Raw genomic sequence first — 24,109 nt, forward strand, 5'->3', positions numbered from 1 at the left:
TTGTTTGGCTGAAGCAAAGAAAGGTTTCTGAAGACACGGAGGGGATTAACAAAGGAGCACCTCCTTAATGAGCAACTTGGCATTAACTTTATTCTATCTTCAGTATAATTTTAAGTACATAAGAAAGGTTTTATTTCCACAAGCCTCAGGAGAGAAGTACAAGTCACAGGACAGTTTCAAAATAAAAAGAGGAATTGCATATTTTCTGTTACGTTTCTTTTTTTAGTGGAAGGAAACCTCATTAACTGTGGCAAAGAGGGAAGTAAGATATGTGTATGCTATCCGAGACACTACTATTCAGGCGCACAGGCAGCTCCCTTTGGTGGGTCAGTACAGTACCATGCCTTTTGGCTTTGACGCAACCACTGTGGCGCCAGGTGAACGCACACCAGACTTTCAGCAGAGAAGAAGCCAAGCAACAAGGGAAAGGGACAGCCAGAGAAGGAACGCACCCCAGCCTCTATTACACAACGCCAACAAGCTTGGATGAAATGACCAAACCAACTGCAATGAACTTGTGCTTACGGAGAACTAAATACTGGACTTGGAATGGAGAACTCATCCCTCCCTGGAAAAAACAAGGGATGGGTTCCGAGGGGGAAAACAAACTGTCCTGGAAGACCGAACAATGTTCAGTTGCTCAGAAGAGGGACCCTTTGGGCACAACTTTCCCTTTAAAGGAGGCCTTAAATGGAAGTGGGCGAGTGGCAGCTTCCTAAGCCGCTGGAAGGACTCCCTGGAAAGAGGGAGAGGTCTGTCCCATGGTTGTCTTGTGGCACCTGTAACAGAGATGATGTCTCCCCCAACATCATGGCACAACACAGAATTTTACACTGAGCACACAGGAAGGAATATAATTATGGGGGAGAAGGAGGAATGCGAACACATCCCAGTCTTCAGCCTTTGGTCCAGCAAAGCCATTCCTGGAAACAGTTTAACCTTTTCCTTTTAAACACTCCTGGTTAATTAGTTTAGCAGAATTAGTGAATTCCCTTGTACTTCCCCAATCCATACCTGCCATAGACACTTTCACACACACATGACTGGGGACTCCATACCCTGATACTTGTTTCAAGAGGGGAGAGAGGGGGTTTTTTTTTTGCTTAAACAAAGAGAAGGGGAAAAAAAGAGAACACTTAGAAGCCAGCCACTGATCCTGGCTCCAATCAGCACAAACGGGTCTGACAAAACGTGATTGGTGATGTGGTTTTGTCCGACCGCGAGGAAAACACACACCTTCCTGCTGTTCCACAGAGTGAAGGAAAAGATCCTGTCACCCTACCCCAAATCCCAGCCTGAGGTATTTTCAGTGAAGGAAGGTAGGCGAGTCTTTCAAAAAGACAGAAGCAGACGGAGAGCGGAAAAGGTACAGGAAATCTAAAAATCATCCCCAAGAAAGCAGATTTGTGTCCCACTGTGACAGTGGGGCGAAAGGAGGGCGACTGGGTTGCCAGGTCAGCTTATCCGGCAATTTCCGTCACGGTGGTGACTAACTTCTTCCCGTTCCACAGCGTCTTGAACTGTTCTGGGATGGGGAACTCGTTCTGGGGGAAGAAAACGCCAGAATCAGCACTGCTCTTAGGCATTTGGAGATAGTTAGGTAGCCTTTAAACTGCTTTAGTCTCAGAAATGTTAACAGTAAGAATTACACCTTAAATGTCTTATAGCAGCACAGGAAGAGCTGTGGTGGGTTAGAGCAAGAACTCTGCATCCTTGTTTGCTCACAACAGACCAAATGTATTTGAAAACAAGCTCAGGACCTGTTGGCAACACAGCCCTCCAACCCAGTTTCAGCAAGAGATTGGCGACTCCAAGAATTCTTTCCAACTGCCTGCCTCATGACCACCCCCACCTCTGTATGTATCACCTTCTCAAGTGACCAGAAAAACACTTACAAAGTCACCGCTCTCCGTGGGAATGAGGACGTTCATCTCTGAGGACTTGGCACTGACAATCTCGCAGTTTAAGGAGTCCTTGCTCAGGTAGACATGACAACCGTCTGTCTTGTTGATAGAAATGGTTGGCACTTTACCCATTACCTGGAAATAAAGGCAAAGGTGTCAGACCATGATAAACTAAAAAATATTGATTTTCCATGTTCTAAATGCAACGGACTTGGATCAGGAAGTGAACAAATACAAAATATTACTGCTACTTTGCTGACTGGGATTGTGCCAATTCAGAAACAACAAATTTCAGGTATCATTTGAAGTGCTGGTCTTTAAAGTCGCAAGTAGTCATTTTTTTGGAATGCATTCCCTATCTGGTACAGATTAATATATATGTTTTGAGAACCACACGAAGAACCTTTGATCTGTCCATGCTTTTTTGCTGTTATTGGCGTGCATTTTATCCTATTGGGTCTGGTATTAAACCTCCATCCCAATCTGATAATGGCCTCTTCCTCTTTTACATTTTGGGTGACTGTTGAAGTGGACACTTCTAAATTACCTCTGGGAGGTAGGACTGGAAAGCAGGACAGAATCATAACCAAGACTTCCTGTTGCAGCACAGATGGTGAACATGAAGCGCTATAGATATTATGACACTGCAACGACCAGCAATTTGAGCAATAAGAGGATGAGAACTATAGTCTCACACTATATGGAGATACACCATTTCCCTAATGAAGGGATTTCAAGAATGGAAAAATCTCTTACATATTGCTTTCATATTGCTCTCACCCTTTGAAAAAGTCAAGGCAAGTTGATGGTTGTTACAATGCTGCAGAGAACGAGAGCCTGTTACCTGAACTTGAACGTCTCGGCTGTTTATGATCTCCACGATTCCCACCACATCATCAAACACCAGGCCAACCTTCTTGCAGTTATCTAACAGAAAAGAGGGAACCAAAAGTGTTTCCACCTTGCAACCTTGAGCACGGCTATTCAGAAAGGAAAGCTAAGTACCTCTTATTTCTGCTATTAATTCACTTAATGTTTTTAAGCGAATTACTAGAGCAGTCCCCACTGATATGTAGAGATTATAATTTGAAAGTGCCAACACAATGGATTCCTGCTTTTAGGGGGGAAGTCGTAAGAGAGCATCCATGGCAAGCCAAGTGAAACCTACCCAGCGTGACGGAGTTGATCTTGCCCTTGATATGGAGCGTACTGTTCACACACTTGTAGATATAGGCCACCTGCTTCAGCTCTGTGTCGCTGATCATCAAGTTGGAGGCGTTCTCATGGTTCTCCTAAAAGAGGGGAGAAAGAGCTGCTCATTCTCGCTGTTTGCAGAGTCCATCAGAAACAGCAGATAAAGATGAGCAACTGCACTGATATTAGAGCAGCCATCCTGCATCCCTCCTTCTCCTTCCAGGACTGCAATACTTAACCTTTCTTAAAATATTTCATACACTGCAGAAGTGCTCCAATGATCAGGGAAGCAAGACAAAGTACAGTAGAGTCTCACTTATCCAACATAAACGGGCCGGCAGAATGTTGGATAAGCGAATATGTTGGATAATAAGGAGACATTAAGGAAAAGCCTATTAAACATCAAATTAGGTTATGATTTTACAAATGAAGCACCAAAACATCATGTTAGACAACAAATTTGGCAGAAAAAGTAGTTCAATACGCAGTAATGCTATGTAGTAATTACTGTATTTATGAATTTAGCACCAAAATATCACGATATATTGAAAACATTGATTACAAAAATGCGTTGGATAATCCAGAACGTTGGATAAGCGAGTGTTGGATAAGTGAGACTCTACTGTACTTCTAAAAACTGCAACAGAAAGGGCTCTTTAGCTAACCCAAACACGCCACTTGCTTCAAAAGTATTCTACACTCATCCTGAAATATTGCCAATTATTTGACCATTTCGTGAATGACGAGCTGAGAATTTCTTTATGGCAAGTGCCTTATTGGACACTTTATTTATAACATGATTCCTTTCTAGAAACTGGTACTCAAGGAAAGCTTGGAGTTTTGACTATAACCCCCAGAATCCACTAGCTAGAATGGTTAGTCTGAAACGTTAATGGTCTGAATCCAGTGACATATACAGGCATAAACTGCAAATCATACAGAATGAATCTTTTGGTTCAGCAGCATGGACATTTCAAATTAAAAGAGGCAGAAGCAGTGCTCCATTTGGGAAACTAAGCTGGACATACAATAATGCTCCTAGGGAATGTGTCCATGCGCATGTGCAAGGGAACTGGATCATAGAATCCTGCTGGAGGAGCTACAGATTCTTAGAGAGAACATATTACTCAAATCTGCAAAACTTATATTCACAAATGTGGGGGTCTGACTACACTGCTATCTAGTATTGCCAACATCTAAGAGTGTAACTCCAGCAAGAGATATCCATGCCAGGCTGAGACGATGCAGGATCTCAGCTTTCAGCTTCTGACCCTCATGCTCTCAACACTCACCACTCTCCATTTCTTTCCCTCCAGCTCCAGAATTGGGGGCTCCTTCCTTGCAGGAGGCTTCTGGAAAGTGTTCCGATCACCTGCAGGCTTTGGGGCGGTGAAGGGCTTTGGTCCCGTCCGCATTGGGCCTCCTTGGTTCTTCAGCGAGGGGTTCTTGTGGGTTTTCATGTCATCGGACACGTGCTTTAGGCCTAGGAGGGGGACAAGACATTAACTTTCCTCTTGAAGATGCCGTTAGAGGCTGTTAGTAATGGTGGGAGTTGGAGTCCAAAACACCTGGAGGGCCCAAGTTTGCCCACGCCTGATCTAGTATGACTCCAGCAGTTCCATATTTCCTCCCTGACCCCAAAAGCAGCGTCAGGATCAGACTACAAGGGCTCATTGTTGCAAGTCGTCTCCCCAACGGCTTGTCCTGAACTAATCTCTCCAGGTCAGGCAACAACACACTTCTTGGCTCTTGGTACGTTTGTACGCTTATTCAGCCTGGTACCACTTAGGTTGATTTTACCCAACAGGCTTAGAATCACCTCAAGTTAGCACTATTTTTATACAGCAAGTAATACCAGGGAACTAAAAGAACACCCCCACACAATTGGAAGCATTTCAGAACATTCCTACTGTTAAACACAGCTCCAAGTCTTGCTTGATGAAACATTGGAAGGGTAGCGTTAGGGAGATTATTTGCAAGACTGGGATGGGGGGGGAGAGCATTACAAATTAGAGAAACCAGGAATATCGTTTTCTTTTACTACAACTCCAAAGACTATTCCAAAAAGCAGTTCTTAATAGCCCCGCCATTTAGGCATGATGCTTGCTATGTAATTTATGAATGATATTTTACTGTTTTTTTTTAATTGCATATGCTGTTGTCGTATTGTTTTATCTGTTGATTGGGCTTGGACCCAATGTGAACCACTCCGAGTGCCCTTGGAGAGATGGAAGTGAGTTATAAATAATAACAATGATGATGCCTCAAGTATCACCTCTCAGCATTAAAGAACTGGTGGGATCACAAAGGTAATGGAAAATGAACATGCAAAGATACTGTGGGACTTCCGAATCCAGACTGACAAAGTTCTGGAACACAACACACCAGACACCACAGTTGTGGAAAAGAAAAAGGTTTGGATCATTGATGTCGCCATCCCAGTGACAGTCGCACTGAGGAAAAACATCAGGAAAAACTCAGCCGCTATCAGGACCTCAAGATCGAACTTCAAAGACTCTGGCAGAAACCAGTACAGGTGGTCCCGGTGGTGATGGGCACATTGGGTGCCGTGCCAAAAGATCTCAGCCGGCATTTGGAAACAATAGACATTGACAAAATCACGATCTGCCAACTGCAAAAGGTCACCCTACTGGGATCTGCGCGCATCATCCGAAAATACATCACACAGTCCTAGACACTTGGGAAGTGTTCGACTTGTGATTTTGTGATACGAAATCCAGCATATCTATCTTGTTTGCTGTGTCATACAACAACAACAACAACAACAACAACAATAATAATTTTATTTTTCTATCCCGCCTCCATCTCCCCGTAGGGACTCGGGGCGGCTAACACAGGGCAATGCCCAAGAACAATAAAACAGATAAAACAGAATACTCAAACACATAAGACACAATAAAATCAGGCACCAATGCAAATGCAAGACAATAACAGTAAAACCAATTTGGAACATAAAATGATGAGATAAAAAGGACCACCAATTTAAAGGGAGGAGTGACAGGGAGGGCAATTAAACTAAGGTGCAATGATGTATTATAAGGTGCTTTGGGGCGAAGGAGACAAAGTGTGAGCAATCTCAACACTGGGGTGAGGTAGAACGGCCAGTTAAATCTAGGAGAGAGTGGAAAAGTGCGAAATATGGTGCATTAATTTTTAGGATTTTGATCATGGGGACTAGGTGATTCAAAAGCGCACCGGAATAATAAAATAAAGTTGTTGTTGTTGATTATTATTATTATCATCATCATTATCATTATCATAATCATCAGCATAGTCTGGCTGAGTTGTAGTGCTCATCCTCCAGCTCTGGCCAGAACTAAAGTGTCCAGGTCTCTCAAACAGAATGAAGGGATGGGGGCTTTCAGGGGTCTTCTGAATCTTGACAAAGAGAACTCTTTGGCCTCAATCCTTCCTTCTTACAGCACCAGCCGTTCCTCCTTGGGACTTCCACTCCTAAGATCTTCAGAACGTGTGGGATAGTCCCAGTGAGCAAAGACTGGGAACAGGGAAAGCTGAGTTCAAATGCCACTTGCCATTGTTGCTAACCTCACTCCCAAGTCGCTCTCAGCTTCTGGCATGCCACAGAGCTCTCGCATGAATAGAATGCGACTGCAAGCTCTCTCTAATTATGCCTTTGGTTTGATGGAGAACCGAGTACAATTTAAACACAAAAGTCAAGCTGTCTCACGATGCAAAGACTGGCTCCCGCCCCTTCACCTGCTGCTAAACTAGGCAGGCAGCCAGCAAGAAGGCAATGACGGAGTGGGAAGGATCGCTACATTTTAAGGATCAAATCCAGTTGCATTAGAGACAAGACATTCCTGAAATAGTGTCCTCAATATAAAAGTCTTTCCTCAGATGGCAAGAAGGAGAAACAGTGCTTCAAATGGCACATGACAGGTCATAAGTCTTTTGTCAAGCCTGCTATGGATGCTGTGCGATACAAGCCAACAGAGCGTCTAATACAAAATCTTTTGAAGCAGATTCAAGTTCCTAACAGTTTGGCAGGCATTCCAAGTAGCTGCTGCCAGTGACAACTCAACACTGGCTTACTGCATTGCAGGACATGCAGTGCATCCATTGCAGGGCTGTATTCACACTCGCTCCAAAATGTCCTTGTTCTAATAGTCAGGAATAGGTAAGTAAGGCAAGGAAGACACTACAGCAGACATAAGGGGGAATGTGCCTTCTTCTAGAAATTTTTGGAAAGGTCATCAATTTCAGGGCTGGTATGCGCAACAGAGCAAACACAGCAGGGGCAGTAGTGGGGGGCAGGAGCATGCGAAGGCTAGGGAAAAGAGCTGGATCTGGACTGCGGGCCTTAGTTTGGGGACCCCTGCACTACATGAACCAGCAAAGACATTACCATAATGTCCTTGATTACTAATTTCAAAGCAAAATTCATGTTCCTGGGGGCGCTACTTGGTCTCCTGCCTGTTGCGTTCACCTACCAGAAGTGATGCCTTCTCCCTGGTTGATCTGAGCGAAAAGAGCCGAGCGGGATGCAGGGTCATCGGAAACGGAGCCGGCGGGGGCTGGAGCCGGAGGAGGCGGGGGTCCAGGGGGCGGTGGCGGAGGGCCCCCACAGAAAGCGGGAGAAGGGGCTTGAGATCCATTTGCCTTATCGGAGGGCATTGGTCCCTGAGGGGAAAGAGAGAGAAAATATATATTTAGGGAGGAAAAGCATACTCCGAGAACCAACAAAATCAAGAGCGTTGGGATACCCTGAGGATGGAGGCCCAGCCTGCACTCACCGTTTTGCTCCAAGACAGGCCCGTGGTGTGATATTCCTTGATGTATGCCTGCAGCTCTGTCCAGATGCTCAGGTAAGCTTTCACCCAGTCCACATGCTTCTTATCACTAGGAGAAAGAGGAGCCGGGCAGACTCGTTGGTCGAGGCAAGGGAGATATTTGAAACGATGGCTGAAACGGGAGCCCTAGACGTCCTACCCGTCCCCCCTCCAGTTTCCAGGTAAAATTTTACAAAAGTTGATTACTCAAGCTTCCCTAAAAAGAAACCCAACATTCCCTCTCTCTGCTTGCTGTATTCCACTTCTTCCTTTCTCTATGAAACCTCCATTCTGCTCCCATCTATCTATGATGCAGTTCCTAGTATTCCCATTTATTTATTTACTTACTACATTTATATCCCGCTCTTCTCACCCTGGAGGGGACTCAGAGCGGCTTACAAATCAAATGTACATACAATATATTATTAGCATAGCACAATATAAGCATTAAATTACTATATTGTACTATATCATTATATGGTAATATTATTAGTAATATTACATTGAATATATATTATATAATTAATATTATTATATTATATTATAAGTATAATATTGTATTATATCTTCGCAATACTACATTCTTTGCACCCTCACCCCAGCATTTACTTTACAAAGCGGAACAATATCACTGCTCAGTAGAATTATTCCTGTATTACTAAACCCAAGGTGGACAAATGGCACTGCAGGCCACGGCAGCCCCACAATGCATTCAGCATCTATTTACAGAGCTTGACTTTCTGTCTCTGGTAATTGCCGATTCTTTTTACTTCCGACATATTTGAGGCTTGTTCCCATATCCTTCAGCAGTAAAACCTAAGTAACCTTAGAGAACATAGAAAATGCTGGCTAGGTCTTTATATTGGAAACCGCCCTGAGTCCCTTTCGGGAGAGAGGGCGGTATACAAATAAACTTTTATTTACTACTGTTACTAAGCATCAGAGTAAGTCACACCCCTCTGCAGCCCGCCCCATAGATTTGCAGAGTCAAACACAACCTACACGTCTTTGTATTCCTTGAGGACTCGGTTGCTATAGAACATGGCGGCATCTGTCATTTCCTTCACGTAGGGGACTGGTTTGGGGGCCTGCAAGAAGAGAATGCACATCAGATTACAAACTCACAGTCTGTTAGCAAAGTCTGGAAGAAGATCTCTTGAATTTAAGTTTATGATCATGTTGCAATATAATCTGAAAGTTCCTTAGAAAAGAGCAAGGAAGGTCTTTAGTTCCACCTGAAGCAGGACTGAATGAACTGTCAGGAAATTCAAAACATGTTAAAAACACACTGGAATTTGGCTTGGCTTTGCATTATTTTAACTCTCATAATGATCTGCCATCCAGTTGTTAATGGACTTACATCAACTCCCATCATCCTTCTCAAAAGTGGTTAAGGGAAGAGCCTAAAATTTTTTGGCGAGTTGAAGTCTGTTGCCTTAAAGAATTGGATGGTAAAGGAAGTTTTTTGTTTATTGCACTGAATTATACTTCTTGTTTCCTGCAGAAACATGGAGATTTAAAAAGGCTGGGCAATCCTGTCAGTAGATACTACTGCATACAGGATGTGTATATCCACAATAGTATCTACCCGTACCCAGTTAGTATATCCACAGAGGGTAAAGGGCAGCTCCATTTAAAGTTCCAACCCATTTTCAGGACGGACCTCTTTCTCACACATTGCTTTAAAAGTACAGAATTGTCTTGGATGGAAAAGTATCAATAACTTGGATAGGGAAGCGTCCAGGAGCCCTTACCATGGCAACCCAACCTAGTGCAGGGATGCTCTCCCCAACCGCCGAGAGATGGTTGAAGAGTTTGCTGCCACGGTTCTTCTCACGGAAGTTCTGGACTACTTGGATCTGGTCGGATATTGGCTTCAGTAGGGATGAGAAGTTGTTCTGCAAGAGCAAAGGAAGTTCAACAATGCCTGAGTAACCTACACACAAGATTGTCCCTTGTCCCTCTTCCTTTCATTTTCATTAAATTGTCTACTTAGTATTCATTTGCCCAGCAGTGCACCCATATAATGGAGTTCTAAAGAGGTGACAGCCATGTTCATTCAATTGTCTTCTTCCAAGGAGCTAATAATGATATACACAATTCTCTTCCCCAAACCCTCATCTTCTGTTTGTATCAGGATTATGTAGACTGGGACACAGAAGCCCAAGAATCCATCACAACTCTGTATGAATAATTTTTCCAGGCCAACTTTCCTTCAATCAGGACAGCCAAACAAGAACAGCAACTTTGCAGAAGCACTTATAATATGGGAGGCATCTTCTAGGAAAAGGAATGTCTTTTACAGCTGGCTCTTGAGCTCCACTGCTGAAATACTAAAGGGTTTTGCGCACTTACTGCTGCAGGTTGCTGGCACTGTGATGCGGTCACCAGAAGAGCTCTTTCGGTCATCAAGCCTGCATGGACCATCTCAGCCTTGAAAATGGGAGGCAGGGAAAGGAAAGGTAAAGCATTATACATGTATTGTATTTCACAAATAGCAAAGGAACAATGTTACATATGACTGGCCCATATCGTATTATCAAAAAACCTCTCCAGATATTAACATAAGTAAAAGACAATATATAGTACTGTTTTCACCCAAAGACAGCCACAAGTTCATTGGCTGGTTTTAGGAAAGCCAATATACTCAGCGCTGTGTGACTTTGAGTTTTTTCAAAAGGTTAGTGAGATTGTGTACCTATGTGAAATCTTTTGAATATTCTCCAATGCTACATAAATGGCTAAGAATGATCCGCTCCTGCACAGCTATCAGCTTAAGTTATCCATCACACGGAGACACATTTAAAGAGGTAGAGATAAGGGCTGAATGGGATCAAAGTGACAAAGACTGGGGCATGTGTCTGAGAAAAAGAAGTACAAGGGTCAGGAGCCTTGTTGTGGAAGGGAAGGCAGGTGCAGGGGCCTCCGAAGTGCTCTTGCAAAACAAATGGAGAATGTGGTGGGAATGTCATTGAAGCATACCACAAAATTGCATTGCCGACGAACTAGAGAGGCCCACAAACACATCTGAACTGGCAGGATATTGTTTGGAATACGGTTAAGTGAAACCATGGATATAAATCCACGCATAAGGGGGGTCAAACTGTACTTCCGAGCTTGGAAATATACTCTCCCCATCCTCAAAGTAGTATATCCAAGTCATCGTGCCCGTGGCAAGTTCATGTTTCCGCTCTCTCACTACAGTCTCTGGACAAATAAGATTTACAAGATCTTTCAGGCACTGCCAAAAAACCTCCCAAACACACATATTAAAAAAAAAAACTTGCAAAATGCATGAATGGAGACTTTTTGGGGAGGAAATAGGCACACAATTCGTTCTTTATTGCAGCATCACTGTATTTGTTCCAACTCTTTTGGGGGACGCTAACAGACTCATGTGGCAGTTCTCCAAACTCCAGGGTTTAAGTGCCAGGACTGCATGTTTGGCAAAAATAGGAATCAGGAAGTCGGAGCCTTACGTGCGTTTGGACATCACCACCAATCTCTTTGCTTATCTTCATGTATTCCGTTACTGGACCTGCCAAAAGCTCGTCGAAGGCTTGTACATATGCAGCTAGTCCTGCAAGGGGAAGACAGAAAGTAGAGGATGGGATTCCAGAGGTGGCAGATGCATTTGGATGGCAGTAACTGCAAGAAGTACAGTGATAAAAAGTATATGAACAAGCTGGAACATGTTCAGAGAAATGGTCGAAGTTCTGGAAACCATGAATCCCTATGAGGAGTGGCTTACAGAGCTGGGGATGTTTAGCTTGAAGAAGAGATGGTTAAGAAGGGACATGAGAGACATGATTAAATATTCGAAAATACTTCATAATGAATGCAGGGATCTTACCTTTCTGGGGGTTATCCCCACAGCCGCCGTGTCCACCGGGACTATAAGACATCATCTCCAAGTGTCCTACTGCTCTCTCCAACCGTTCGACTAAGTTCTGCAGCTCTGTCATCTCTCAGCACCTGTTAAGTGTGACCACATATTAAAAAGACAGCAAGTGCAACCAATACTCCAACAGACTTAATCTACAGACAATCGTATAATAATCAAAAAGTAAGGTGATGATTGAAATGAGAGTGGATGACCGAAACCAGGACTATTTACAGATTCTTGACTGTATTTTGGCAAGAGCTTTCTGCTACAAAAAAAATGATCCCAGCCAGAAAGCAAATGTATACCACGCAACAACAATAAATAAAGGAATTGCTCTGCTTTGTTCACTTTGTGTCATTATTTTGTTCAGAGCGCCACAAGGAAAATACTGCTGCCAAATGAGTGTTCAGTCTATAAAGGTCCTGATCCCAACATCACAATGGTTTGCATTCTATAAGGATGATGCACATCCCTGGACAAGTAAACCAGTTTCAGTCATAGCTGCTCTAATAATGACTGTTTCATCTGAGAAACTTATATCAAGTCTGCAAATCATCATCAGCCAAAGAGGCATAAGCAAATGCTTATTATTTTGGACACGCGGGTCAAGATAATGCTATTTCTAGGGGAACGAGAGCATGATCCCTCTAACTCAGCATCCAACTTCCATTTGTGGCTGATGTTTAGGAACCTATACTAGAATATGAAAGAAACAGGTCTCCTTTATGGTTTGTCCCTCTATGTTCTTCAGAGTTGTTTATGCCACATATCAGAACAACACAGCAGGTTAATGTAACTACAACATTAGCTAACTACCACATCTAGCTCTCTTTCACAGCTAACTGAGTAAGCATCCATCAGTTCATGGTAGTGATTCCCAAACATTTATTATACATCCTGTAAAGCAACGTGTCCACTTCTATACTGACTTCTACTAACAAGTGTCTTCTATTCTTCTGCTATACAATGGGCAAGCAAATGACAAAGATGACATTGCAAGAGAAAGACAATTTAAACCCCCAAGAATAATAGAGGAGTCTCTCAAGTGCCTTATGCATTGTCATTATCCTGCCTCCATATGTCAGAGACTGGCAGCCAATGGCTTAAGGTCTGACACTGGCCATGGACCAGACCTATGAGAAGCACTTCCATAGAGATCATTAAAATTTAAATCTAATCCTAGAACAGGGCTGGACTAGCTCCTACTACCTTCACCACTGGCAATGTTGGCTGGTCTGATGGAAATGCAGCCCAACAACATCTGGAGGGCTATTCCCGCCCAGATCCCTGTCTTCAAATTATTATGACTCCTCCCAGTATTTCTTATGCTTCTCCAGGAACAGCCAAAGAGAGACATTTAACTTACCTGAGACCAAATTTTCCAAAAGCAATTGCCATACCAGCTAATTCGCTCAGCCCTGCACAGGCCAAATTCGCATGCCAGTCTTACTACACTTGCCAAGGAAAAGCAGCTGCCCAAGACGACGGACAATGGCACTCCTGTTCACGCTTTTGCACAGGATCTCGTTTTCCAAGGAATGCCAAAGAACAGATCTCCACACACAAGTTTTGTTCGCTGCCTCCCTCAGAGGAGCACAAAGCCTGCCCTGAGCCCACTAAAAGGGAAGTCATTTACAGTTCGCCTGCCCCCTCACCACCCTTCGAGCAAATGCTAGGAGAATGCCAGGAGCCACTGGCCAGCGACTTTCTAATCAGTTAAATCATTTGCACAATGAATCATGGCCCGTCATTTGGAGCATGAATCACAACTCCAGGCTGAGAGCAAAACTCCCTTATATTGCCTTGAAAGTCTAAGGCGAAACCAGGAAATGTAAAAGACGTGGAGCCTGAAGAGGAAAAAGGCAGCATATGGAGCAATGCTTCAGGCTCTCTTGCACCACAGATTCTAGAGGGAAAAAAATTAACTGCACAGCAAAAAAGTCATAGTCTGAGTGTGGGTTGTGCTTCCCCAGTAATTTAATTTCAAATCAACTCTTACTTACAGTGATCCTATCACCAGGTTTTCTTGGAAACATTTATTCAGAGGTTTGTCACTGCTTTCCTTTTGAAAGCTGCAAAATTATAGTTTAACGAAGAATACCCATGGGTTGCTATGACTGAGAAGGGTTTGAACCAGAATTCTAGTCCAACATTCAAATCATTGCACCATGCAATCCCATTTCAAACATTCAAGCAAATAGTCCAGCAACCACTGGCTCAATAACACAGATGGGGTGAGGTTTAGGGTGATCTGCTCTGACCTGTCATGTCAGTGGAGCAGCAATGCGTTGGGATGCAAATCCCTACCTCTTATAAGTAGTGCCACATGGCTAAGACCAATGAGGAAAGACCAGTAGAGACGAGAAAGCATGATAACTTGACTGCAGTTTGCACCAAGAATTTATGTTTCACACAAAATTGAAAGGTAGACAAGCAAAATTACTCCCCACTTTTTTCTGCCACTTAAGAAGCACCACAAAAGCCAGTAAAGAGACAACCACAACCTGATGCAATGTGCTGCTTCCCCTTATCACATGCCCAGAAATTCAAGAAGAAAAAGACAACTTCCTTCCTGGAACAGACACAGCAATTCTTAACTTCTTCTTTGCAGGAAGGTGAGCAGCCTTTGCAGAAAGACTTAACAAACTCAAAGGTGATACTACCTCATGTCAATAAGCCTTAGCTTCCACATTCTCCTGAGTTGTTCATACAAAAGAGGAAAAGTTGCCCATCAGAGTTGTATGAGTACAAGAATGAAGTACGGAAAGGCCAAATTATCAACAATTTGAAGGGGAGAATCTTTTCTGAAAGTAAGTAGTCTTCCACACTCACTTGGAAGGCCTGCAGAACACTTGTTCAGAGCAAGGATTTCCAATCCCAGCCACAAAAATCTTTGCTAGCTCATTTCTACTTGAACGGCCTGAAACATACAACCAATTGCCTTTTAGTTTATTTCTGCCTGTTCATATGCTGGACAGCCAAGCACATTGAAGTCACATGGCAAGCTGCTGTTTAAATACTCGCAAACAGCATAAAGGCCATAGTTTCTCATCCTAGCCATCTTTCTGCTAGATGGACAAAGGCTTCGTGTCACCCTGAAGACGGCAAGCTATCAAGTAAGACCTTGGTCCACTCACCCAGTCCTTTTCCCTACTTCTTGTCACAATACTGCAAGGAACCCAATTCCATGATGACTTAGATAGGTGGTTTTGCAACATTCATTCTCTTAGAATCCAGTTACTCGTGGGAGTGCTGGAAAGACAAAGGATCAGGTTTTCCTCCCACCTGATTTCCTGTAGTGAGTGAGCAAATAAGGCTTCTAACCCTATCATTTTAGACCGCAAAAGTTTAAAATAGTTATGTGTGGGCAGGCAGTGCAATAAGAATTTTCTCAAAGGCCGGGGCTGTGTCAAATCTAGAAGCAGAAAGGTTTCCTTGTTTTTGGAAGAGGCTTCAGTGATCTGGACTGTTTGCATGCAAGATGGCACAAAAGCACATGTAAACGTGAGCATCAAAGGCAGGGTTAATCCATTCTTGCTTTCAACAAAACATGACAACCAAGATCCATATCTAGAGATGCAAACTCAGATGCTGATAAAGGCATTTCATATTTACAGGCTCAAGGGGTTTCATATCTACATGTCATGAACTAGTGCAGTAGCTGAAATTTCTACTCTAAGAATAATCTTATTAAAACATGCAATAAGGGAGAATTTTAGAATCAAGGTGACAATCCTTCATATTCCTCATCACCTTTGTGAATATGATGACAACAGAAAGCATACTCCTTTGCTCTGGGTCTTTCCTGTTCTTACTCAAAGTCTCTATGTGCATTTCATCAAACCAATTCCTAAGTGGATTCTGGTTAATGGAGCAGACCAGAGGTGCCATTCGCCCCTAGTGAGCCCCGCTGCATTCCATATGGGACTGATCGGATTAGAGCCCCATTGCCCTCTGACTTGATTGAGTTTCAGATACAGGGATTATTTGCAATTTGAAAGCTCAGGCACAGAGCGCCTTCCAACCCCGAGGAATCTGACAAGCTGTTGCAAGCCTGCCTGCAGTGGAACATGGAGCCTCTTTAGCTGTGAGCTGCTATGGAGATAGTTCCTGAACACCAGGAAGCCCATGCCGGCCTGCAGAATGCCAGACTTCCCTAGTTTCCTCTCGTGGTTTGACAGAGGCAGTTTGTAACACACGCACACCGACAGAATCAGAGGCCAGTTCTCAGACTATAGCTATGGATAATTAAGAAGGGCCTCCTTATGTTTAAAGGACAGTAACAACCAATTTAATGCAAGCACTAGTAGGAAGTCAACCAGCTTGCAAGGGCATAGCCATGCACCCTTATATCTAGTGTCATAGAACCATGGTTTGCACTCATCCATATCAAGACAACAGATCATGGTTAAGATCTCGAAAGCACAAGGAAATTAGAGTTTAGTTTCATGGCAGCATAGAAAGTAAACATAGACAGCCATGAGACATGTAAGTCGAGGGCTACAGGAATTACCTTAGCAGTGGTTAAGACATGCCATTTTTTTCAAACACTTCAAGACAATATTTTTATGCTCATTTGAGGACATTCCCAAATGATGACTTAGGCAAAAAATTCCCCTCTGACAAAAACAATTAAACAAAACAAACCCTGTTAAATATATCTGCATACATGCATGGACCAAGTGGTTTGATGTAGAGTTGATCTATTTCATTCTTTCTCAGCAACTTTTCATGTCAGTCCTTTGCTAAGAATTACTTTTCATTTCTATATCTAGTAACTGCTAAGTGGTTCTCAGATATGGAGTATTCAAACACTTAAATGTTCTTCAAGTACTGATTACAAGAGACAGCAAACAAGATCTTTTTTAAAAAAAGAACTCAAATTCTGGTACATTTTGTTGCAAAAGCTACTGCAACGTAGACTAGCAATGTCTCAGGAAGGAATTTAAGCGCCACAGGGCAAGGAGGTGGTCAAACAAGTTGGGGTTTGTTTTGGTATTTTTGGTCATACTGCAACTTTTAGAAGAAATGTTTAATAACATCCAAGTTGTACAGCTAAATCTCTCAAATACACAACCATGGCACATAAAGAGATGCTCAGAAGTATTTTAGATCTCAAGATCTGACAGGAACTATCACTTTTATCCTAACAGACCAGTGAAACAAGCTTGGTCCTTCTTTCTCTGGAATAAGCTATCAACACAATACCTAATGGGACCTAAACCCATTAGACTACCCCCCCCCCCCCTTCAGACATAACCCCTTTGGGGAAGACTATTGTATATACTTTGGTCCAAAAACATAAACTAAAAACATGCTTATTTGATGAAGATGTGACTGGCAGCAAGAAGGAATAATGGAGAAACAGGAGAATGGTAAGATGAAACTAAAACTCAGAGGGAGGTGGGATGGGAACATCTGAATGGTATAAGTATTGGTATTACTTGAGCCTTCCTTTTGTCTCTTCGGTGTGAAAGCCATGTGTTTTACCGGATCTGCAACTGGAGCCAAGATTCAGTATCTAAATGAGACAAACTAGCCTCTCTCATTATAACTTCAATTTGCTTGAGATGTTCATTCAACACGCTTCTCATCAATGCGCCTCTGGTGCTTTACACTTTAAAAAAGAAAATTCCTTGCTCTCAGGAACTTACAGCCTAAACTTTAAACATGGCAAAAACAGTGGTTGTGTTCAGACATCATGATAAACCAGTTTCTTCACTGTGTCATGAGACTGTCGGGTGACTGGGCAATTTATTCTCATTATTATGCTTGAACCTCAGAGGGCAGCTAATCTTAATTTTGGTTTCTTGAGCCAGTTCCACAAGCTACAATCTGAAGTTTGGTTATACTTAACAAGCCATAATTTGGTTAATGGTTCGACACAACTTGAATGACTCAACAAGCTATAGCCAACACAAAATGGAAACAAATCCTCCTGGCTGTGAAGGGAACCTACCCCCAAGTACTGTGGCTTATTGTGATATTCGAACATAGTAAGAGATGGAGAGGGAGATGTACGGCATATATATGAGGAAATACAGTGTAGAGCTAACTCTAGTTCTAAATCCTCTGGACAGGTTTCAACTAGGGATAGAATCTGAGAATGTCAGTCAATTTCTTCATGGAAAAGGAATGTTTTCATAGTAGATGTGAAGAGAAACGAAGGAGATTGCAGTTGTAGGAGAGAGTTTCCAAGCACACAAAGAAAGATAAATGATTTCAGGAAGGCATTAATGGTTTTAGCGGATGGGGTCTACAGAATTCCAAAGAAACTGTCCTGTTCTGTAGAAGATAAAAAGTAGTCTTACAATACTGGCACTGCTATTTGTTACATCCTCTCCTCAAGAAGCAGCAGAACACTCTTTCATTTTCTCCTAACAGCCCTGTGAGGTAAGCCACACTAAGAGGAAGCAATGGGTACAAGATCGCTTTAAAAGGTTCATGTTTGTGGGATACGAATGGAGAACGAGCTCAGTCAAAATTCCCTTGCGGTAGCATGCAAATTTAAATCGCACACACATAGACTTCAAAACAAATCAAAAGCAGATTTCATGCAGGCTATGCATGAAACATTTCAGCTGCTCCAAAGCTGAAAGATTCCTGCGATTTTGGAAAGAGCTGCCCAGATGTGCCTGCCTGAGGGGTGAGATCCAATGTGGGCAGCTGCTATAAAGAAAGCCCAAGTTTTCACAAACAGCAGAATTGATTTTGCCCCCAGCCAATCTCTTGATGCTGTGGATCGCTGAACAGAGGTTACCCAAGTTTAACTTGTGCTCTAATGAGCATTCCCTCTACGAAGAGAGTGCAGAAACATTCACATTAAAATATTCCACTCTGACGCATTGCAAAAACATTTTATTGCTTACTGCCAAACATTAATTCAGGAAGTTGTCAGAATAGAGTTGGGGGCCATTTCCTGTTTAATGGAGCACATCTGGATGCAAAACTCCGAGGTTCAGCAGGATAAGCTCACTTGGGAATAGTTACTGCTTCTTAGGCATTTCTGCTACCTGCTTTTATTTGGTTGTTATGTCTAGGCAAGAAAGAGAAACAAATACTGCCTCCTTCTTTCACCCTTTCATGCTCAAATGTTGGAACATCTGTCTCATTCAACTCATGACTCAGTAGAAACGGCCCTCTTCTCATAGCTCCAAAGTAACTGGGACAAAAAGTGCTTGAGAAGCAAAGTGCCAAAATGCTGTATAGTAAGAAGTAGAAGGCACATCTGTAGGGACATGGTGCCTGTTTGAGAGCAGATAATCTAATAACAATTACACTGGACCAGACCTAGAGCCAGGTAATCCAGAATTCTATTTCATCAGAGAGAAAGCATATGGCATCAGGAATTTCACAAGTAGGCTACGACTGAAATCATTATCCTCTCCCCTTTTGCTTTCAGTATCCAATCTTCAAGTACAAAGTACTATCCCTGGGCATCTAAGGCCCATACACTTATCACAGTTAACAGACCACAGACTCCACACAGTCAAAACTATTAAGATTATTATCTATCACTAAATCTTGTGGAAGGAATTTTCATAAATTAATCACACTAGCCTCATAAACACAGCAATAAAGGTTAGTAACCTTTGAAAAAACTGACTTGGCAACCACCTAGCTCCTTTCCATATGACAAACTTGCAAAGAAATTCTAAAATTGTTTCTGGCTCAACATTATTTAGTAAAACTTGATAACATATTAATCGTTTTCTAATTATTTGTGTAATTGTTACATATTGCCATCGGAAAATATACAACTTTGAAATTGGGTCCATCTGAAACACTCTGCAATAGACTATGATAAAAATCAGCTTATAGTATGTAAAGTGGGAAATGAGGGAGAGCTCATTATGTTCACTCTTCCATTAGTTGAATACAGATCTGTCCTCTTGGAGAAGTGTTTTCCCTTCCTGTATGACTGATACATAGAATCATAGAATAGTAGAGTTGGAAGAGACCTCATGGGCCATCAGTCCCAGCCCCTGCCAAGAAGCAGGAAATCACATTCAATATATTTTATCTGCCAAGCAGACTGGCAGATAAAATATACATCATCCTGCTGACTTCCCTATATAAAATATTATAGATTTTTGTACCTTTGGACTACAGGGAAAACAGTTAACATGTGCTACAGTGTCTTCTAACTATACTTTATGTCCACAGCAAAATGAATATAACTTAACAGTATTCTTTATATTTCCATTGTTGCTTTTCCATCAGTAAGTTCAAGTCGAATGGTGCACTTTCTTCCTTTATCTACACAAACATTATAAATGAACATTCTTTACAATTACAGATATGGCAGCTAGAACATTACACAGGTCCCTAAAGCTCAGGAGGGGGTGAAGGTAGGCTTCTGGAGTGTACAACTAATTCTTATTAGTCAGATTAGCAATACTATTACGCTAATGCTAGCAAATACATCTTATGCTCTTCAGTAACAGAAATGGATAATTTAATGATATGCAAACCATGAGGAGCCTGCAGATTTCTCTCATGTAGTCATTAGTCACCTCACATACACATACAGGCAAACACATCCCTTCAAGGCAACTGAGTTCAGAGCCATCCCACATAACCACCACGATCATAAGGAACTATTTCCCATTCAATGTCCAAAGTGCCACTATATCCAAATCAACCCAATCCTATCCCGGTTCTGGGTAGACCAGTGTTTCTCAAACTGTGCTCCTCCAGTGTTTTGGACTTCAGCTCCCAGAAATCCCAACCAGCTTACCAGCTGATCAGAACTGTGGGAGATGAAGTCCAAATATCTGGAGGAGCACAATTTGAGAAACACTGGTGTAGACTGTCATATCACTAATACATACAAACGGCAACCAAATTTTTATTTGGAAAGGATAAAGACCTTCCTTTGTGTCACTATTGCCAAAACTGACCTACCCATCCACTATCACCTTCTCTTCTATTCACTTTGACAACTGCATAACAGTAAAGGAAACCAGATCCAAAGATTAATCTTAAATGCCTATACTTGGCTATTTTTAGATGTCTATGTTTGTCAGCAGTTGATAATTACTAGTACAATACCGGCTGTAAGATCTGCATTCCTCTCCCAGGACATAAAATCTCGTTTTTAATGTAATATACTGTATATTTATAAACCTTCAATCTACTTAGTATATAAGGTAACCATCCTAATATGAGTTTCTGAAAAAGGTCTCTAAAGATGCTCTTTACCCAAAAGGGTTTCTCTCCAATAGAATCTCATGTATTGTCTTCCATGCTTCCATCCTATCAGCACAAACGTGGCAATATATATGACCTAAACATCCACAGGCACCCTAAGGCATACATACAAAAACTACTTAACTCTAGCCACACCATTTGTAAGCAGTGGCAATGGATTTTGGTCTTAATGTATAAAAAGAATGCACAGCGCAGACAGGAAAATATCTGCAGTTCTTACAAAGCAAGGTAATTTTTCCTCAGAGAAAGCCTTATATATTGCCAGAAAATTTATTTTTAAAGCCTCTGTCCACATTTTTTGCCATACCAATGGCATGCTAATCTGAAATCCTTGCAGTGTTTAGATAACCTTATTGCCAACTGGTCCAGAACGCACGAGAAAGGACACCCAACTACACCAGAGAAAAAGAAGCGTTCTGCACAACTTGGAGACTTGCCATGTCAAGGAGGCTCCTGACACAGCAATTCTAAGGCTGCAGTGAGAGCCCCAACAAGTGCAATGGGTACCTGCTCCGGAGTATGCACGCCCCATGGTCAGATAAGCACCTGGAAATATTAAATATCCCTCCCCACCTGCAGTCAAGCCGTGTCTTGTCCCTTGCGAGGACAAATAAGACTATCAAGAATGATGGTGGGGAGGGATACTGTAAGAGTCTGCCTTATCCAAATTCTTGGGAACAGAAGTGTTTTCAATTATGGATTTTCTTTCGGTTTTTTAATATCTGTACATACACAATTAAATACCTTGCAGATGAGAGCCAAGTCTCAACATGAAATTATTAAACACCTTACTAGGCACAATTGATGAGCTATATATTGTTTGTGGAATAAAACTTTTTAAATATTTGCCACCCAACTGTATCAGGGTACCAATTTTACTGACTACCCTATATTAACACGCCTAAAGGTGTACATGTATATTTTCAATCTTAAACGAAGGTCCTAGCTTTGAAAAGATTATGCATAAAAACTGAAGACACATGCAATCTCTCAATTGATCACTATGTGCTTATCTGATTCTCTTTCAAATAAAGAAAAATCATGGAGAAAAAAATGTTAAATGTCCCTCCGCATCTGCAGCCAAGCCTTTACTAGTGACTTGGCCCTATTCTGAAATACAGTAAAGTCTCACTTATCCAACACTCACTTATCCAACATTCTGGATTATCCAACGCATTTTTGTAGTCAATGTTTTCAATACATCGTGATATTTTGATACTAAATTCGTAAATACAGGAATTACTACATAGAATTACTACGTATTGAACTACTTTTTCTTTCAAATTTGTTTTATAACACGATGTTTTGGTGCTTATTTTGTAAAATCATAACCTAATTTGATGTTTAATAGGCTTTTCCTTAATGCCTCCTTATTATCCAACATATATGCTTATCCAACATTCTGCCAGCCCGTTTATGTTGGATAAGTGAGACTCTGCTGTATCTGCATATACAGACTGAGATATCTTGGAGATGGGACTCAAATTTAACACACACATTAATATTAAATATATCAAAATATGTCATAAGACACCTTATTGTACACATAACCAGGTGACTCAATGAACAATTTATTTAAATAATAACTCTGTGTATGAAGCAAACGTTGGTATACATTGAAACCCTCAAAAAGCAAAGGTAGGACTGCCCCAGGGTGCATCGAGACCAGGCATGGGCCAACTTAGTGCCTCCAGATGTTTTGGACTACAGGCTGTTAGGAATTGTGGGAGTTGAAGTCCAAAACACCTGGAGGGCTGAAGTTGGCCCATGCCTGATCTACACTGTGGAGGGAATACAGTTTGGCATTTGAACTGCCAAGGCTCAATGCTGTGGGATGATGGGATTTGTAGTCTTCCAAGCCAAAGAGAACAAGTGCCTCAGCAAAGTGCAAAACCCAGTCTGGCATACTACTGCCCCAGGGTGCATCGAGACCAGGCGTGGGCCAACTTAGGCCCTCCAGATGTTTTGGACTACCGGCTGTTAGGAATTGTGGGAGTTGAAGTCCAAAAACACCTGGAGGGCTGAAGTTGACCCATGCCTGATCTACACTGTGGAGGGAATACAGTTTGGCATTTGAACTGCCATGGCTCAATGCTGTGGGATGATGGGATTTGTAGTCTTCCAAGCCAAAGAGTACAAGTGCCTCGGCAAAGTGCAAAGCCCAGTCTGGCATACTACTGCCGCAGGGTGCATCGAGACCAGGCATGGGCCAACTTAGGCCCTCCAGATGTTTTGGACTACCGGCTGTTAGGAATTGTGGGAGTTGAAGTCCAAAACACCTGGAGGGCTGAAGTTGGCCCATGCCTGATCTACACTGTGGAGGGAATACAGTTTGGCATTTGAACTGCCAAGGCTCAATGCTGTGGGATGATGGGATTTGTAGTCTTCCAAGCCGAAGAGTACAAGTGCCTCGGCAAAGTGCAAAGCCCAGTCTGGCATACTACTGCCGCAGGGTGCATCGAGACCAGGCATGGGCCAACTTAGGCCCTCCAGATGTTTTGGACTACCGGCTGTTAGGAATTGTGGGAGTTGAAGTCCAAAACACCTGGAGGGCTGAAGTTGGCCCATGCCTGATCTACACTGTGGAGGGAATACAGTTTGGCATTTGAACTGCCAAGGCTCAATGCTGTGGGATGATGGGATTTGTAGTCTTCCAAGCCAAAGAGTACAAGTGCCTCGGCAAAGTGCAAAGCCCAGGATGGCATACCATTGAGCCATGGCAATTGGAGTAAGAGTCAAACTGTCTTTATTCTCCAGTGTAGACTCAGCCACCCATGTGGTTGGTTTGGGAGGATTTCTAGTCAGGGATGTCCAACCTGCACCATTCCTGAGTGAGAACGTGAATGGTGTTTCCATGTCAACCCCGCGGAGGTCTCCCCTTGCTCCGGCCGCCTTCCCTCCTCACCCTTCAGGCGTGCAGCCCCCTCCCTCCCCCGCCTGGGCCTCACCTCAGCCGGAGCCTCACGGGAGTGGCCGCCTCACCTCTCGCCCAGCTCTCGCCTCCTCCACTTCCGCCTGGAGACGCCCAGCAACCCTCCCCGCTCCACTTCCGGCCTGGCACCGGAAATAAGCTCGGGTGAGCGAGAGACGGGGAAGGAGAA

General features: G+C 42.7%; 1 protein-coding gene across 3 annotated transcripts; it reads right to left on the minus strand.

The window, feature by feature from the left end:
- Positions 1-64: 64 nt before the first annotated feature.
- On the minus strand, positions 65-24,109 carry cap1 (cyclase associated actin cytoskeleton regulatory protein 1). Of its 3 annotated transcripts, none has more exons than XM_008120801.3 (13): positions 23,957-24,109; positions 11,763-11,884; positions 11,389-11,489; positions 10,265-10,342; positions 9,664-9,807; positions 8,912-8,997; positions 7,874-7,979; positions 7,571-7,760; positions 4,391-4,581; positions 3,073-3,196; positions 2,749-2,831; positions 1,896-2,039; positions 65-1,544 (listed from the first exon to the last, which is right to left on the minus strand). In XM_008120801.3, exons 2-13 carry the CDS (start codon positions 11,872-11,874, stop codon positions 1,461-1,463), a joined length of 1,443 nt encoding a protein of 480 aa, XP_008119008.1. In that variant the 5' UTR covers positions 11,875-11,884; positions 23,957-24,109; the 3' UTR covers positions 65-1,460. The 3 variants fall into 3 exon arrangements, with proteins under 3 accessions (XP_008119008.1, XP_008119010.1, XP_003227611.1); XM_008120803.3 differs by having other exon boundaries at positions 23,991-24,074; XM_003227563.4 differs by lacking the exon at positions 23,957-24,109 and adding an exon at positions 13,162-13,345.

Source organism: Anolis carolinensis, unplaced genomic scaffold (assembly GCF_035594765.1).
Source record: "Anolis carolinensis isolate JA03-04 unplaced genomic scaffold, rAnoCar3.1.pri scaffold_10, whole genome shotgun sequence".
Classification (NCBI taxonomy): Eukaryota; Metazoa; Chordata; class Lepidosauria; order Squamata; family Dactyloidae; genus Anolis; species Anolis carolinensis.